Consider the following 18,528-nt stretch of genomic DNA (forward strand, 5'->3'; position numbering starts at 1 on the left):
TAATAATAACAATAAGTATATCAAGAATAAATATTATTTTTGACAATTTGGAACCGTGTAAACACTAAATAAATTATAAATAATACCAGAGAGGCTGTTGAACTTAAAACAAAAAAAAGTGTAAAGCCTTTATTACGGAATAGCAAAATATAAAAAACATCCACATTTGTGAAATTGTTTATCCGACATGTTGTGGCCGCGTGAGGTTTGGTGCTCCAAGGAATCAGTAGATTATTAACAAACACTCAAACAGGCAACAGAATCAGGATCCGTCTTATTTCTGTAGATATACAGTGCATTCGGAAAGTATTCAGACCCCTTGACTTTTTCCACATTTTGTTAGGTTACAGACTTATTCTAAAATTGATTAAATTGTTCCCCCCCTTCATCAATCTACACACAATACCCCATAATGACAAAGGAAACACAGGCTTATAAATATTTGCTAATTTATCAAAAAATACTAAACTGAATTATCACATTTACATTTTCCAGGATTTTCATGACCGTACGAAGCCTGTTTGCTGACCAAAAATGTGCTATAACTGTGCAAATAATTCACTCATTAACAAGCAATATCAACAAAATGTGCGCACGCGGCTAAATGTGGATCTGCTCTTTGATCTCACTAGTGCATCTCGCAGCCGGGATGACTGAAAGACCGCTCTGCCGGTCAATGCAATGCAATCCTACGGCGATACGCTCTGCAGAAATTCTGATAACAGCAGGGCAATTCCATGGTAATCGAGCGACATGGAGACTTTTTCACTTAAAGATGTATTGTCAAACAAAAACCAATGATTGCAAAGTTAAACAAACCATACAACTCTATGCACAATGACTACTTTTAACAATTTCAACAGAACAGAAGTTTAGAATAAGGCTGTAACGTAACAAAATGTGGAAAAGGTGAAAGGGTCTGAATACTTTCCGAAGGCAAAGTATTTGATTTATAAAAGACAGGCACATTTAACAGTTAGGCTATTGATTATAGACCTAATTAAAAGTTGGGGTTTCCGCTCTCCTCACTTTTCTTAAACAATTAAGGCAAGGGCTGTTTTCTCGTCTCCTACCTGTTTCCGCCACATTGTTCTCAACACCAATATGCTGGTTAAATGAGCTATTATGCACATAGCAACATGGTCTAGAAAAAGGCGGCAATTAAACAACTCACTGATGTGTTTCAGAGCCGCGGACAGCGACAGCTATCCAACGCGGTCGAAAGCGCATTTGTTAGAAAATATTATTTGTATTAGTGTTGCACCATTATTCTTAAATAACATAACCATATACAATTTCAGTAGCACGTTTTTGAGTGATGGACTGCCCCATCCCCACGGCCTCCACAGTGGATCAGTCCACTCAGGCAGGAGCTAAAAATCAGACAGGTGTCTTGTACACCATGATTGTATTTTTTTGTGCTACTGCTCAACTAAATAAATCTCAGGTCGACCAACAGCCTATCGACCAAACAATGGACCAGTCGACTAAATGGGGTTAGCCCTAAAATAGTTCCAACTCTGTTGCCACCAACTAAGAGCGTCTTAGTCCATTTGACAGCTTAGGTGGCAGAGAGCCTGGATGTTACAGTGTTTCTAAGGACAGTTTAGGTGCCCTGCTATAACAACCATAAGTAGTGTCAGACCCACCCATGGAGAGGGAAGGGACTGTCTGTAACCACTACTGACAGTGTCAGTGAGAGGGAAGGGACTGTCTGTAACCACTACTGGACAGTGTCAGTGAGAGGAAGGTGACAGGGGATTGACACCTCAGTGTGGCATCTGGACTCCTCAGCTCAGATTATCACAGCGCCTGTCAGGTGTCAGGCCGCGTCACAAATGCTGCTACAGTCACACACAGCACGGGGGGCCTCCCTACAGAGTTGTATGCTAATGCCTCTCAGACGTCACCTCCACTGAGGAGGAGGTGAGGAGAGATAACAGCTTACACACACACACACAGCTTTCTGCTGTGTGCCACACTGAGAAAGCACTTCACATTAGACTTGGAAATGCAAATCGCTGCCTGTGTGTTTTCCTCTTAAAAAACAACCAGGCCGAGCTAGTGGAACGTCAAGCAGGAGGCCTTTGCTGTAGCCTGCCTGCAGAGAGGAGGGGAGGGTGTGCGTTTGTGTTTTGCGAGGAGAGAAGGGGGTGGTATGAAGATATCAGCTTTATCTCACACTACAGTGGGCTGCTTTGTGTTGAGAGGTGGCTGATCTATTCCACTGAGCTGAGAGAGAGAGAGACAGAGAGAGAGAGAGAGAGAGAGAGAGAGAGAGAGACAGACAGACAGACAGACAGACAGACAGACAGAGAGACAGAGACAGAGAGAGACAGACAGACAGACAGACAGACAGACAGACAGAAAGACAGAGAGACAGAGAGACAGAGAGACAGAGAGACAGAGAGACAGAGAGACAGAGAGAAAGGAGGGTTGATGCAGGAGGGTTGATAAGGAGGGAGGAAGACCAGGGGATCAACACTGAATAAAGGACCGGTGTGTCTTTATTTGAATAGTAAAATACCACTTGTTTATGGGATTGAAACCAAAAGATGTATTGATTGACCTGATGACACTCCCCTTGTGTACGGTGAGTGACTGACCGAGTGAGGTCAGAGAGTGAGTGTGTTGATTAGGTCTACCTAATATATACAGTGCATTCGGAAAGTATTCAGACCCCTTGACTTCTTCCACATTTTGTTACCTTACAGCTTTATTCTAAAATGGATTAAATTCAATTTTTCCCCCTCAATCTACACACAATACCCCATAATGACAAAGCGAACAGGTTTAATTCCAGAACACAGTGGCCTCCATCATTCTTAAATGGAAGATGTTTGGAACCACCAAGACTCTTCCTAGAGCTGGTCGCCTGGCCAAACTGAGAAGTTGGGGTAGAAGGGCCTTGGTCAGGGAGGTGACCAAGAACCCGATGGTCACTCCGACAGAGCTCCTCTGTGGAGATGGAAGAACCTTCCAGAAGGACAACCATCTCTGCAGCACTCCACCAATCAGGCCTGTATGGTAGAGTGGCCAGACGGAAGCCACTCCTCAGTAAAAAGCACATGACAGCCCACTTGGAGTTTGCCAAAAGGCACCTAAAGGAATCTCAGACCATGAGAAACAAGATCCTCTGGTCTGATGAAACCAAGATTGAACTCTTTGGCCTAAATGCCAAGCGTCACGTCTGGAGGAAACCTGCTCCAGAGCACTCAGGACCTCAGACTGGGGCTAAGGTTCACCTTCCAACAGGACAACGACCCTAAGCACACAACCAAGACAATGCAGGAGTGGCTTCGCGACAAGTCTCTGACTGTCCTTGAGTGGCCCAGCCAGGGCCTGGACTTGAACCCGATTGAACATCTCTGGAGAGACCTTGTAGCGTCATACCCAAGAAGACTCCAGGCTGTAATCACTGCCAAAGGCGTTTCAATAAAGTACTGAGTAAAATGTCTGAACACTTATGTAAATGTGATATTTCCATTTTTTATTTCTAATAACCAGTTTTTCCTTTGTCATTATGGGGTATTGTGTGTAGATTGATGATGGGGAAAAAAACAATTTAATCAATTTTAGAATAAGGCTGTAACGTAACAAAATGTGGAAAAAGTCTAGTTATCTGTTGACTGAATTGATGTGTCCTCTCCTTCAGTTCAGTAGCCTATCGAGTTTTTATGCATTTGACTGTCAGATAACTGGGCGCACAGTGCGGGAGACACAGCTGCTCACGGCAATGAGAGGTAGGCCTATCCCTGCTCCAATACAGTGGGGGAAAAAAGTATTTATTTGCAAATTATGGTGGAAAAATAAGTATTTGGTCAATAACAAAAGTTTCTCAATACTTTGTTATATACCCTTTGTTGGCAATGACACAGGTCAAACGTTTTCTGTAAGTCTTCACAAGGTTTTCACACACTGTTGCTGGTATTTTGGCCCATTCCTCCATGCAGATCTCCTCTAGAGCAGTGATGTTTTGGGGCTGTCGCTGGGCAACACAGACTTTCAACTCCCTCCAAAGATTTTCTATGGGGTTGAGATCTGGAGACTGGCTAGGCCATTCCAGGACCTTGAAATGCTTCTTACGAAGCCACTCCTTCGTTGCCCGGGCGGTGTGTTTGGGATCATTGTCATGCTGAAAGACCCAGCCACGTTTCATCTTCAATGCCCTTGCTGATGGAAGGAGGTTTTCACTCAAAATCTCACGATACATGGCCCCATTCATTCTTTCCTTTACACGGATCAGTTGTCCTGGTCCCTTTGCAGAAAAACAGCCCCAAAGCATGATGTTTCCACCCCCATGCTTCACAGTAGGTATGGTGTTCTTTGGATGCAACTCAGCATTCTTTGTCCTCCAAACACGACGAGTTGAGTTTTTACCAAAAAAGTTCTATTTTGGTTTCATCTGACCATATGACATTCTCCCAATCCTCTTCTGGATCATCCAAATGCACTCTAGCAAACTTCAGACGGGCCTGGACATGTACTGGCTTAAGCAGGGGGACACGTCTGGCACTGCAGGATTTGAGTCCCTGGCGGCGTAGTGTGTTACTGATGGTAGGCTTTGTTACTTTGGTCCCAGCTCTCTGCAGGTCATTCACTAGGTCCCCCCGTGTGGTTCTGGGATTTTTGCTCACCGTTCTTGTGATCATTTTGACCCCACAGGGTGAGATCTTGCGTGGAGCCCCAGATCAAGGGAGATTATCAGTGGTCTTGTATGTCTTCCATTTCCTAATAATTGCTCCCACAGTTGATTTCTTCAAACCAAGCTGCTTACCTATTGCAGATTCAGTCTTCCCAGCCTGGTGCAGGTCTACAATTTTGTTTCTGCTGTCCTTTGACAGCTCTTTGGTCTTGGCCATAGTAGAGTTTGGAGTGTGACTGTTTGAGGTTGTGGACAGGTGTCTTTTATACTGATAACAAGTTCAAACAGGTACCATTAATACAGGTAACGAGTGGAGGACAGAGGAGCTTCTTAAAGAAGAAGTTACAGGTCTGTGAGAGCCAGAAATCTTGCTTGTTTGTAGGTGACCAAATACTTATTTTCCACCATCATTTGCAAATAAATTCATTAAAAATCCTACAATGTGATTTTCTGGAATTTTTTTCCTCAATTTGTCTGTCATAGTTGACGTGTACCTATGATGAAAATTACAGGCCTCTCTCATCTTTTTAAGTGGGAGAACTTGCACAATTGGTGGCTGACTAAATACTTTTTTTCCCCACTGTATCTAGATGTGTATCGAACCTTCCATGAAAGGAGAGATGCACATCCCTAGTATGACTCTGGGCCTACCGATGTAGCTCTTTCTCAACTGCCCATACTAGACGGACTTACATAAAGCTTACCTCAGAGGCCATGAGGCCTTCTCTTTATGACAGGCAGCCAACCAGCAAGCCAGAAAGACAGCTAGCTAGCCAGCCAAACACAGACAGACAGAAAGACAAGCAGCGCACCAGACAGCCAGCCACACACACATCTTACTGCACCTCAGAGGCGATGAGCTCCAGTCCCCGACACTGCCTGTCCTTCTCTTTCCGCAGCAGGTCCCACATCTCTGGGTCATCCTGGGCCAGACTGTCCTGCCCTGTCCATGGGGCCTCCTGCTCCACACTACGGGTAGCCGCATGCTGACCCCTCCTCGCCCCCACGCTGCTCAGGGCCACCGGGGCACGCTGGCACAACGGCTGGTAGGGAGAACACAGACAGAGAGAAACAGAGAAGGGAAGAGGTAATTTATGGATCCATGACAAAAATAACTGGGTTGTGTTCAATTGATGCAGCGGGCACAAAAAGGTTTTAGAAACAGAGGCGGCGTTAGCATGCTAAAAATGGCAATTTCACAAGAACACACCTCTGATCTACAAATCCCATTGGTTAAGACAATAGTAGCAGTGGCAGCAGCTTATTTGCTGAATACCTGGGACGCGGGGAGGGGTGGTGGTGGTTGGAGTTGTCAACAAAGCAGCATGACATTAAAATATGATGCCAAGTTTTCGAACTACCGGTAGTTTTTTGGAGAAGATATATAAAGCGATCTGTGCATTTGAACAACAGCATAAATACACCCATTTTACTTGTGCATGTCAAAAACCGAATGACCACAGCTGCCACTGTTCTGAACAGATTAGATTATACTATTTAGAACGAGCAGCCGGTTTACGAATGAATGCACCAGGAAAAACACAACACGCACACAGATGCAATAAGTGAAAATACATTATCCAACTAGGGATAGCTAACAATGTCACAAAGCATGATGCACTAGCCAGTTAAACTTTTATTCTGAAATAACTTCATATTTCCGAGTTAGTCAGATATTAGTTTAGCTGGTCTTGAAATTGGCATGGGAGCAAGCTACCAGGGAGCTAACTAGCTAGCTATAGCTATCAACCAGCTAGCTGCTTACCAAAAGGTAGATAGCCTGCAGATAGTATTCACATCCCTTTACTTTTTCCACGTTTTGTTGTGTTACCGCCTGAATTTTGTTACTGGTCTACACACAATGCACCATAACGTGAAAGTAGAATTGTGTTTTACAATTTTTTTTTTTTTTACAAATTCATTATAAATTAAAATCTGAAATGTCTTGAGTCAATATGTATTCAACCCATTTGTTATGGCAAGCCTAAATAAGTTCAGGAGTAAACATTAGCTTAACAAGTCACATAATAAGTTGCATGGACTCGCTGTGTGCAATAGTGTTTAACATGATTTTTGAATGACTACCTCGTCTCTGTACCCCACACATACAATTATCTGTATCATCCCTCAGTCGAGCAGTGAATTTCAAAAACAGATTCAACCATAAAGACCAGGGAGGTTTTCCAATGCCTCACAAAGAAGGGCACCTATTGGTAGATGGGTAAAAAATAAAAAAGCAGACATTGAATATCCCTTTGAGCATGGTGAAGTTATTAATTACACTTTGGATGGTGTATTATTACACCCAGTCATTACAAAGATACAGGCGTCCTTCCTAACTCAGTTGCTGGAGAGGAAGGAAACCACTCAGGGATTTCACCATAAGGCCAATGGTGACTTTAAAACAGTTACATAGTTTAATGGCTGTGATAGGAGAAAACTGAGGATGGATCAACAACATTGTAGTTACTCCACAATACTAACCTAATTGACAGAGAGAAAAGAAAGAAGCCTGTACAGAATAAAAATATTCCAAAACATGAATCCTGTTTGCAACAAGGCACTAAAGTAATACTACAAACAAAGAAATTAACTTTTTGTCCTGAATAAAGTGCTATGTTTGGGGCAAATACAATACAACACATTACTGAGTATCACTCTACATATCTTCAAGCATAGTGGTGGCTGCGTCATGTTAATCGTTAAGGATTGGGGAGTTTTTCAGGATAAAAAAAAAGAATGGAGCTAAGCACTAGTGGAAATCCTGTTTCAGTCTGCTTTCCACCAGACACTGAGATAAATTCACCTTTCAGCAGGACAATAACCTAAAACACAAGGCCAAATCTACACTGCAGTTGGAGAATGTGAAATGTCAGAATAATAGTAGAGAGAATTATTTATTTCAGCTTTTATTTCTTTCATTACATTCCCAGTGGGTCAGAAGTTTACATACACTCAATTAGTATTTGGTGGCATTGCCTTTAAATTGTTTAACTTGGGTCAAATGTTTCAGGTAGCCTTCCACAAGCTTTCCACAATAAGTTGGGTGAATTTTAGCCCATTCCTCCTGACAGAGCTGGTGTAACCGAGTCAGGTTTGTAGGCCTCCTTGCTCGCACACGCTTTTCCAGTTCTGCCCACAAATGTTCTATAGGATTGAGGTCAGGGCTTATTGATGGCCACTCCAATACCTTGACTTTGTTGTCCTTAAGCCATTTTGCCACAACTTTGGAAGTATGCTTGGGGTCATTGTCCATTTGGAAGACCCATTTACAACCAAGCTTTAACCTCCTGACTGATGTCTTGAGATGTTGCTTCAATATATCCACATCATTTCCTTCCTCATGATACCATCTATTTTGTGAAGTGCACCAATCCCTTCTGCAGCAAAGCACCCCCACAGCATGATGCTGCCACCCCCGTGCTTCACGGTTGGGATGGTGTTCTTCGGCTTGCAAGGCCCCCCCTTTTGCCTCCAAACATAACGATGGTCTTTATGGCCAAACAGTTCTATTTTTGTTTCATCAGACCAGAGGACATTTCTCTGGTCTGATGAAAGTGAATTTCATATGCAGTTGCAAACCGTAGTCTGGCTTTTTTATGGCGGTTTTGGAGCAGTGGCTTCTTCCTTGCTGAGCGGCCTTTCAGGTTATGTCGATATAGGACTTGTTATATATATATATATAGATATAGATATTTTGTACCGGTTTTCTCCTGCATCTTCACAAGGTCCTTTGCTGTTGTTCTGGGATTGATTTGCACTTTTCGCACCAAAGTACGTTCATCTCTAGGAGACTGAACGCATCTCCTTCCTGAGCGGTATGATGGCTACGTGGTCCCATGGTGTTTATACTTGTGTACTATTGTTTGTACAGATGAACGTGGTACCTTCCTCCCAAGGATGAACCAGACTTGTGGAGGTCTACAATTGTTTTCTGAGGTCTTGGCTGATTTCTTTTGATTTTCCCATGATGTCAAGCAAAGAGGCACTGAGTTTGAAGTTAGGCCTTGAAATACAGCCACAGGTACACCTCCAATTGACTAAAATGATGTCAATTAGGCTATCAGAAGCATCTAAAGCCATGACATCATTTTCTGGAATTTTCCAAGCTGTTTAAAGGCACAGTCAACTTCTGACCCATTGGAATTGTGATTCAGTGAATTATAAGTGAAATAATCTGTCTGTAAACAATTGTTGGAAATATTACTTGTGTCATGCACAAAGTAGATGTCCTAACCGACTTGCCAAAACGATAGTTTGTTAACAAGGAATTTGTGGAGTGGTTGAAAAACTAGTTTTAACCTAAGTGTATGTAAACTTCCGACTTCAACTGTACATGTACAAATTACCTCGACTAACCTGTACCTCGCACATTGACTCTGTACCGGTACCCCCTGTATATAGCCTCATTATTGTTATTTTATTGTGTTACTTTTTTTATTTCTTTTTTTTTTACTTTAGTTTATTTAGTAAATATTTTCTTAACTCCATTTTCTCAAAACTGCCTTGTTGCTTAAATGCTTGTAAGTAAGCATTTCACGGTAAGGTCTACACCGGTTGTATTCGGCGCATGTGACAAATAAAATTTGATTTGAATTTTGAAAATAATAAAAATGGGCAAGTGTTTCACAATTCAGGTGTTGAAAGCTTACCCAGAAAGCTTAGGGTGCTTCTACAAAGTATTGACTCAGGGGTGTGAATACTTATTTAAATGAGATATTTCTGTAGTCCCCTGTAGCTCAGTTGGTAGAGCATGGCGCTTGCAACGCCAGGGTTGTGGGTTCGTTTCCCACGGGGGGCCAGTATTAAAAATGTATGCACTCACTAACTGTAAGTCGCTCTGGATAAGAGCATCTGCTAAATGACTAAAATGTAAAATGTATTTCATTTTCAATTAAAATTAGCAACATTTTCAAAAAACAGGTTTTCATTGTCATTATGGGGCATTGTGTGTAGATGAGGGAGACTGTTATTCAATCCGTTTGAAATTCAGGCTGTAACAACAAAATGTGGAAAAAAATCAAGGCGTGAATACTTTCTGAAAGCACTAACTGGTTAATTGAAATTCTAAAACTATTTCTAAATGTTTCTCAAAATGACTGTAGCTGGCTATTTAATTTGATCCTGCTTTGTGATACACCGGGTTGTATGCTGTTTTAGAGTACACAACCGGTCACCTAAAGTAGAGCACGATGAACACTGGGGGAAACAATCCAATTGGCCAGCCAGTCAGACTTTTTTGTCCTACCAGATCCGCGATGAGTAGGTCCTAGCCACTGTATCCCTCGGTCCTTCGACTCATTGGATGTAGCTGTCCAGTTTTTCAGGTCCCAGGCTCACATGACTGTTATTTACTTACAAGTTAGACCCCGAAATTCTGACTAAGCGCACATTTGAGCGCCCCCAGGACAGTCCATTTACTTTGTGCCGTTATAATTTATGCTATGAAATCGTGAGATTTCATTGGGATAAATTGTGAGATTTCATTGGGATAAATTGTGAGATTTCATTGGGGCAGTTCCCCCTCATAGCAGTCACTGAGGGGCAGCATAGTAGGTAACTGAACAGCTTGTTTTGGACAATACATTTCTGAAACAGGAACATTTAAACATTTATCACTTTTATGAGCATTTAAAACTTATTCCATAAATTATATAATATATTTCATACAAATATTTGTATTCGTTTTTTTTGCCCAATCACAAGTGGGGCAACACCCCTAAAGCCCTACCGCCACTGAATGGTAGTATCCTATTGGCGTTTCGTTACGTATTAACCAAGGTCATTATAAAAACAACAGGATAATGAACGGTGTTAGGGTTGTAAAATTACGGGAATTTATCTCAATATTTTCAGCCATGTTTCTCACGGCCCTAATTTCCCAAAAGAGTGCAACGCTAGCGGCCTAGTCAGCGGTTCTCACATATCGCTAGCTCTTGGCTGTTTACTAACTGTGTGTCTTAGCTGTTAACAGACTGTAAATTGATCTGCCTTATTCAGTAGTGTTGGAGCTACAGAAAGAGAAGTGTCAGAGACACATACTATATCAATCAGAATGGTTTCAGAACATAGGCCACTGTGCAATTTGAAATGCCTAGGCCTAGTGTGTTCTCAACGTCTCTTTTTGAACGATTAATACATCTAAACCATGTTAACTTCAAAACACATGGAGAAGACAAGACATAAAATATATATTTTTTAATAGATATCTCCCTCTTATGCACTCCAATATGAAACTGTAATATAATGTAGAGTTAGCTGGGTGTTTGTGTGATAACAATCAGCGTGGTTGTTCAATTATGCCTCTATCAGCCGTACTGAGGGAAGGGAGCTAGCTAACGAACTGCTTTACAGACCCAGCACAGAGCAGAACAGCAGGGCCACTATTCAGCACTTCCTCTTATCTAATCTCAGCTAGCGCCATGCATAGTTCTCCGCCCGACTAGTTCGCCATACAGTACTCTTCCATTCTGCTAGCTGGTGGATCGTGTGGGTGCATACAGAGTTTCTATTAGCCCCCTTGGAAAGGAGGTCTTCTGACCTCAATGGAACTTCCTGGTTAAATAAAGGCTAGCTCCTGTTCTGGGCAGTTTAGTCAGCTCGGTTTACTCTCTCGCCCTCTCTGCACGGGTGTTAAAATAGGGATCGCATTGACGCACTAAGATTTTGTTGGTTCTGCTTGTCAGATTTTCCAAGATGTTCTACTTTAGCCAAACTATCTGACCGTAGTATGGCATGACAACAATAGTGGGAAGAGAAGAACTGGCTAAAAGCACAATAGATCTGGGACAGAGCTAGGGCCTCAGTTTGAGTAACTACAAAAGTGCTGTGTTACAGAGGCGGGTGCATACTAATTAAATAGCTCATCACTTTTTATTAAAACAGCAGGACTAGCCTAATAATGATGATATTACTTACCCAGACCCTACCTAGACATGGTCTCATCGATTCAGGTGTACTGCACAACTTCACTTTAATAGTGTTATTAAAAACCAATTAACACAATGATGGTGACCACTTATGGGCATCCAGATGAGTGTAAGGGTTATATACTGTCTGGTGTGTGTGTGTGTGTCCATCTCGAGTCACTTAGTCACACTAAAACACTGCACTTCTGAAAAAAAAGATTTGTAACGAGCAGACTTCATGCCTTGAAAAATAGGTTACAAATTATTCAGCATACTGCAAAGACATAAATCCTACAGGCTAATTGTCAGAAGACTATCTCCAGAGGATATGAACAGGTTCATCCTAAATGACAGGTTATTTACACAGCTGTTAGCCTACAACATTACATCTTTATCACTGAGCGTTCACCTTGGTCAGTTGCTTCCTCTAAGAAACATGTCCTAAACCTTCCAGAAGCTTCCTGGCAAGCCTGCAGTTGTTTCCCCCCGGAGCTAGCTCCTGTGGTGCTGATGAGGAAGGATATCTAGGGCCCCATCCTGTCCTCGGCAGGTTGGCACATTAATGGGCTCTCCTGGCCTTCTGTCAGCCTGCGGGCCACTCAGGCTGTGTGTGAGGCGGCCTGGGGGCCAGGGAGAGGATGGTGAGGAGGGAGAGAGGAGTCCTGGGGAGACAGCTCAGGTCCACCTGCCTGCTCCCTCAGAGGACACGTTCCACACAGAAATCACACGGGTCATTAAGCTCTGACGGGATCCGTCCTTTGCTGTCTGCGCACACCCTGGCACATACACCCACACAACCGTGCTTACTTCAGAGAGAGCAGACAGGGGTGTCCATCTGTCTGTGCTGAGGGCGTCCCCTCCTCTCTGCGCTGGTGTCACTGTGAGATGCCAAACAGAGTGGCACTGACTCCTTTTTATTAGTCCCTTACATGCTCACTCCATCATCAAGCTCTCTCTGTCTGGCCTGGGCAGCAGCCTCCTCTGGCCCCCACCCGCTCTCTGTCTGGCCTGGGCAGCAGCCTCCTCTGGCCCCCACCCGCTCTCTGTCTGGCCTGGGCAGCAGCCTCCTCTGGCCCCCCACCCGCTCTCTGTCTGGCCTGGGCAGCAGCCTCCTCTGGCCCCCCACCCGCTCTCTGTCTGGCCTGGGCAGCAGCCTCCTCTGGCCCCCACCCGCTCTCTGTCTGGCCTGGGCAGCAGCCTCCTCTGGCCCCCACCCGCTCTCTGTCTGGCCTGGGCAGCAGCCTCCTCTGGCCCCCACCCGCTCTCTGTCTGGCCTGGGCAGCAGCCTCCTCTGGCCCCCACCCGCTCTCTGTCTGGCCTGGGCAGCAGCCTCCTCTGGCCCCCACCCGCTCTCTGTCTGGCCTGGGCAGCAGTCTCCTCCGACCCCCACCCGCTCTCTGTCTGGCCTGGGCAGCAGTCTCCTCTGGCCCCCACCTGCTCTCTGTCTGGCCTGGGCAGCAGTCTCCTCTGGCCCCCACCTGCTCTCTGTCTGGCCTGGGTAGCAGCCTCCTCTGGCCCCCACCCGCTCTCTGTCTGGCCTGGGCAGCAGCCTCCTCTGGCCCCCACCTGCTCTCTGTCTGGCCTGGGCAGCAGTCTCCTCTCCTCTAAACAATCAGATCAAACTCCTCCTCCCTGAGGCCTGCTCTGCCTGCTGCATCCACCCATCATTACACTGGATTAATTAAAAAAACTGCATGATTAATTGATCCTAGAGGAGTCGTGAGAGGATGAATAGATGCTAAGGACCAGATCTGTCACTGTTGTTGGCAGCACTATATTTAGACGAAGGTGAACTGGATGAGAAACTAGTAGTGATGAGGGGGGTACATCAGATCAGCATGTTGTCTACTGTCTTCTAGTAGGGAAGGACTGAGGCATCACTCATACACTGCTCTGTTTCATGATGTTGATGATGCATTGGGTTGTCATTTCCTGTCTGGCCGGCCTCTAGGCCCGGCCTGCTACTATCCTATTAGGCCGCAAAAAAAATCCCACTATCATTCCATTTTAACTCATTATTTGTGTCATCTTCCTCTGGTAGTTGAAGAGGAGTCCATTTTCCAGATGACTGCTGTCCATCAGGCCTGGTGTGAAACCACAATCAGCCTGGTAACACGGGTGACAGAGAAAAGAGCGAGCGAGGAGGAGACGAGGGCAAGAGAGGGGTGTCAACAGGGCAGCAGTATCAGTCAGGCTGACAGACACTCCTCACTCTCTTCCTGTCACTGACTAATAGGAGAACTGCCTTTCCAAATTGCCCTCTGATTCAGCTGGGATGACAAGGCGGACAGAGCGAGGGAGAAAAGAGGAGAAAACTGGCCAGGGTGAAGAGGGTTGACGTCTGGCTGGACACGGCCCGTGTGACGAGGCGGGCGTCTCTCTCACACACACAGGCCATGTCACACGACAATCGGCAGGGCTCAGCTTCAGTCTAGAGGCGCAATTTCTTGGAGCCTCCGAAACATCACAACGGCGATAACGTTAACCCCTTGTTACAGGCTACCGACAGTTGTGAGGGCTACCAACAGTTGTGAGGGCTACCGACAGTTGTGAGGGCTACCGACAGTTGTGAGGGCTACCGACAGTTGTGAGGGCTACCGACAGTTGTGAGGGCTACCGACAGTTGTGAGGGCAGTTCAAGGAACAAATCTGTTACGTTCTCTACATCCAATAGACATGTAGGCCTCTGCTAAACAAACCGGATCCTTCCCGCTACTTTTGATTTTTTAGGCATCTGTGAAAACTCTTCTGTTTTTCAAACGCAAGTGTCAACAGTGAGTGTTAATGATGGTTTGTCATTGATGAGTTTTAGAGAGAGGCCATCTTTAATTATATGCATCTAGGTTATGCCTGCTGTATTATTGAAAATGTTTTAAATCAGGTGCTGGGCGATTGGCAGCAACACTTAACAGAATTATTGCCAATGCCTTTTTAAAACAGCTTTTTTTCTGGGTAAATATAAATACAGCTCTCTACAAATCACATTGTCTCTTCAGAAACTGATCTGAAAAAAAGAGAGAAATAAAGGCCATCACGATCAAACAATCTGGTGGTTTCAGGGCACTGTATTACATTAGAATGGCCTTTAGAAACCGGGAGACGACTATGTATCATCACCCATTATGGCTCTCAAATATACAGAAACAAAACTAATACTGATAGGGTACAGGCAGGGGTCGGGGTGTTTTTCCAGTCACTGAAGCCTAACACAGAACTTACGGTTAGGGCTCACCGGGAAATGGAGGAAAAAGACTGACAAGAATGTCCGTAACTAGATCGGAATTCTGACACTCCTGTCTCACTGAGGCACAGTCTTCCCTCAAGTAAATGTAAATAAATAAATGCTAATTAGGCTAACATCTGTAACATTCACTTGTAAGTTCATACTACAATGGAAAGCTTTGAAATATTTCACTTAGACAGGTAGGCTATAGCCAATTAAAGCCAACATGCAAGTCAAGGATTCTAAAACAGGCACAGATTTTAAAATCCAGCCCATTCCAAATGCAATGAATACCATGATCATCAAAATGCTACAGTCACTTATACTGACTGCACGCGTGGCTATGCAGCTTGTGCTCGTCGAACTCCAGTTCAGCCCCTTGCAGTGGCCTTGAGTCGAGACAGAGGGGTGTGCACACAGTCCACTCAGCTCATTGGCCAACACCGAGTTGAGCTTTGGCTCCTTCGAAAAGGCAATAACATGGGAATATCAACACAGTTAATATGTGGAGTCAGCATGTCAGAGTTATAGTACAGGGGGCTCTTTATAGACGCAGATTGATAAGAAAGTTAAGTTATGGCCATGAGGAAACAGTGCAGACAGGACACACTACCAGCTACAGTCCTAAACTCATTGAAACTGGCCATTTCACAGAATGTAGGCTAGTTACGTGTAGGCTATATGGCAATATTGCACTTATTTTCAAAATAAAATAAAAAATGGCTGCTGTGAGTGTGCAACAGACTAGGCAGTTTTGAATTGCGTGTAAACTTCAAGGCAGTCTTCCTCAAGTGCCACATATGCATAACTAATTCAATACTTTGTGGTAGGCCTACTTTACTGAAGTTAAAAGAGCCACTCCTGCAAAATGAGAGCCCAGGAGGCAGATATACGATTACAGACCGTAAGTAGTTCAGTGATGATAGGCCTTGGACCTAAAAACTCCAGAGTTTCAAGAACCAGTAAAGTGATTAAGGACAGCCCACGTCCTTATTTCTAAATGGGTGCACGCCACCATACACACTACAACTCGTGAGATCTTTGAAATTGCATTAGGATGCATACAAAACGGATTAACGCAATAGGAGAAGCATGCAAACCATTCAGTCATCTTTAATAGGAAACCTCAACTCAAAGAGCAGGCTGCCTTGCATCAATTGCCCTACATTTACTAGTGTGCAGAACAGATTCCTACTTCCTTGTCTAGCCTGAAACTTGCAATCCAAGTTGAGAAGGTTGACACTCACAGGTGTTAAGACTCGCTCACAGTGTGAAATAGCCTCCCTAACCCATCATGTAGTCTATAGTCTCTCGTGACAACCTTGATTTGGCTTCTGGGTGCCGAGATTAGGCTAACGATCACGTAGCCCATTTTCAAAAGCACCATCACAATATTTTTGTCTCCCAAAGGGTTTGTGTCTAGGCTCTGGTCCTGGATGCTAACAGATCCATAACTTTGTCTCTTTAAGGTTACTGTACTGGCAGCCTCTGATACTAAAACCTGTTGCATGTGTGGAGTGTGAAAGAAGGTGAATGCATATTTTTCTATTTAACCAGGTAGGCTTGTTGAGAACAGGTTCTCATTTACAACTGCCACCTGGCCAAGATAAAGCAAAGCAGTGCGATAAAAACAACAACAACAACACAGAGTTACACATGGGGTAAACAAAATGTACAGTCAATAACACAATAGAAAATCTATATACAGTGTGTGCAAATGGAGTAAGTTATGGAGGTAAGGCAATAAATAGGCCATAGTGCAAAATAATTACAATTTAGTATTAACACTGGAGTGATAGATGTGCAGAAGATGATGTGCAAATAGAGATACTGGGGTGCAAATTGAAAGAGATACTATGCTTGTCATTGAAAGTGCTGTGACAGAGTTTGATTTATTAGCCCCATGCAGACAGAAATACTATCTTGATCCTTACATAATAAACATCAAGCTATTAGGTTCCTTATTAGCTGACTGGTGCAATTAACAGGTAGACTATAGGACTACTGTAAAATTACTAACTTGAGAAGGGTTAATATTTGCTGACTGTTCTTGCACTTTGTGCTTTCAGCTACTGCCCTGTCTATGAAAAATGTTTGAAGTTTGTAAAGAACATTTGTAATTTTTGCAACGCAAACTCCCTCTGAAAGGATCAATAACATTGTATCCATCAGAGTCTACAAACTGACTATATAAAATTATTCCCAGCTCAAAAAGAAGAACAAATATTTTATTCCAAGTCCAATTCTAAACAGTAGTCTAACAACTGAAAACTGCACGAATGTAGCTAGGAAAGTAACAGTATAATTTTTGTGCCAACCACCTGACATGATGAAACCGACACGAGACTGTTGCGTCATCACTCACCAGTTTAACTGTGTTGGCTAAACGTATACATTTCACGAGTTACTATCCATATCGTGTAACTACGCTAAGGGTTAACTATATTAGAAAGCTACTTACATTAGAGGGGTAAGCACTCAAGGTTACAGTCAGTTCCCAATGTCATACCAAGCATTTGGGAAACTGGCCAGCTACCTTGCAACTTTGTCCCCAGTGCAGAGTTGTGCAAGGTAAGCGTGGGGCTCGCGCTGGGAGGGAGATAGTGAAAGTTGATCGCTTGCCAAACACATGATGGGACCATCTCATATTCCTATGATCAAAAACCATGTCAACAAATTGAAACGTGTGTACACAACCATTAAAAGACAACACTGTGTGTGTTTGTGGTCTCCCGGGAGTATAGCCTAGCTAACTAGCTGTCCATGCACCATACCAAGCCAGCTAGCTGAGGCAACCTAATTTGCCACACTGTTCAGTAGCCTTTAAGCTAACCAGCTACCTAGCTTTATAATGACATAAAGCTGCAAACGTGGCTGCCTTAGCTAGCTTAGCTAGCCACCTGGCTGCTCATGCATGCTATTTTGCTGTAATTTGATTTGAAGCTAGCTGGCTGGCTAGATCTATCATTGAGTAACGTTGGCTAAATTAAAAAGTACTCACTCACCCGTGCAATTTGCCTCAACGTCAATGACAGCATATTCGTAAATTTTCAAAAGGCCAGCAACGTTCAATCTAACCACCTCACTCTCTGAGAGGGTCACGCTAAGAAAGCCTGTTTTGAAGTTGATCAGTCAGTGGAAAGAGGCGGATGCTTGCGCTTTGCATTTTTACATCGCCAATCTGGGATTTGTAGTTTTTATGCATTACACAAGAGTGACGTAATTTTTTCACATGTGTTATCAGCCGTGAACGTTATAAAATCCCATGAAATATAAAATTATACATTTTAAATGTGTGGACATGATCAGCTAAATAATCAAAAATAAGAGCAGCTTTTCTCCCTTCTTCTGGAGGGTGTGTAATTTGTGTTATGTGATTATTTTGTCAAATATATTGCATGATATATGATCCTTCTGTTTGTAAAACATGTTCAACTGAAATATCAATACATAGGCTACATCAGACATGCATACTTACTGCCTTACTTAATATCTGCATATCGTATTCATTCAAGGGCTCCTTCATCCATTGTAGACTATGTTTGCTTACCTTTACCTTGTAAAGATTCTTCAAAATAAATATGCTCTGTAAATACATGGCACTATAGACTGAAGGGCTGGCGAGACAGTGTGTCTAGTCTGGTTGACCTCAGTCCTTAGGGCCTGGACACAGGCTGCTCACCTTGCTTATGTGGATATGTACAGAGAATGCAATATCAACAAACTGTCCTTGATATTGTTGCATGACCTGT

At 43.6% G+C, this 18,528-nt stretch overlaps 1 protein-coding gene across 1 annotated transcript in view; it reads right to left on the minus strand.

The window, feature by feature from the left end:
* The window catches only part of shmt2 (serine hydroxymethyltransferase 2 (mitochondrial)), a 71,129-nt gene extending 53,214 nt beyond the window's left edge, over positions 1-17,915 (minus strand). Inside the window, exons 1-2 of the mRNA XM_041887350.2 lie at positions 17,782-17,915; positions 5,491-5,688 (exon numbers count right to left, since the gene is read on the minus strand). Coding sequence (XP_041743284.1) covers positions 5,491-5,688; positions 17,782-17,814 — 231 coding nt within the window. The 5' untranslated portion in view covers positions 17,815-17,915. The remainder of the gene's footprint in view (positions 1-5,490; positions 5,689-17,781) is intronic.
* Positions 17,916-18,528: the final 613 nt, after the last annotated feature.

The sequence above is a fragment of the Coregonus clupeaformis genome, chromosome 10 (assembly GCF_020615455.1).
Source record: "Coregonus clupeaformis isolate EN_2021a chromosome 10, ASM2061545v1, whole genome shotgun sequence".
NCBI classification, from domain to species: Eukaryota; Metazoa; Chordata; class Actinopteri; order Salmoniformes; family Salmonidae; genus Coregonus; species Coregonus clupeaformis.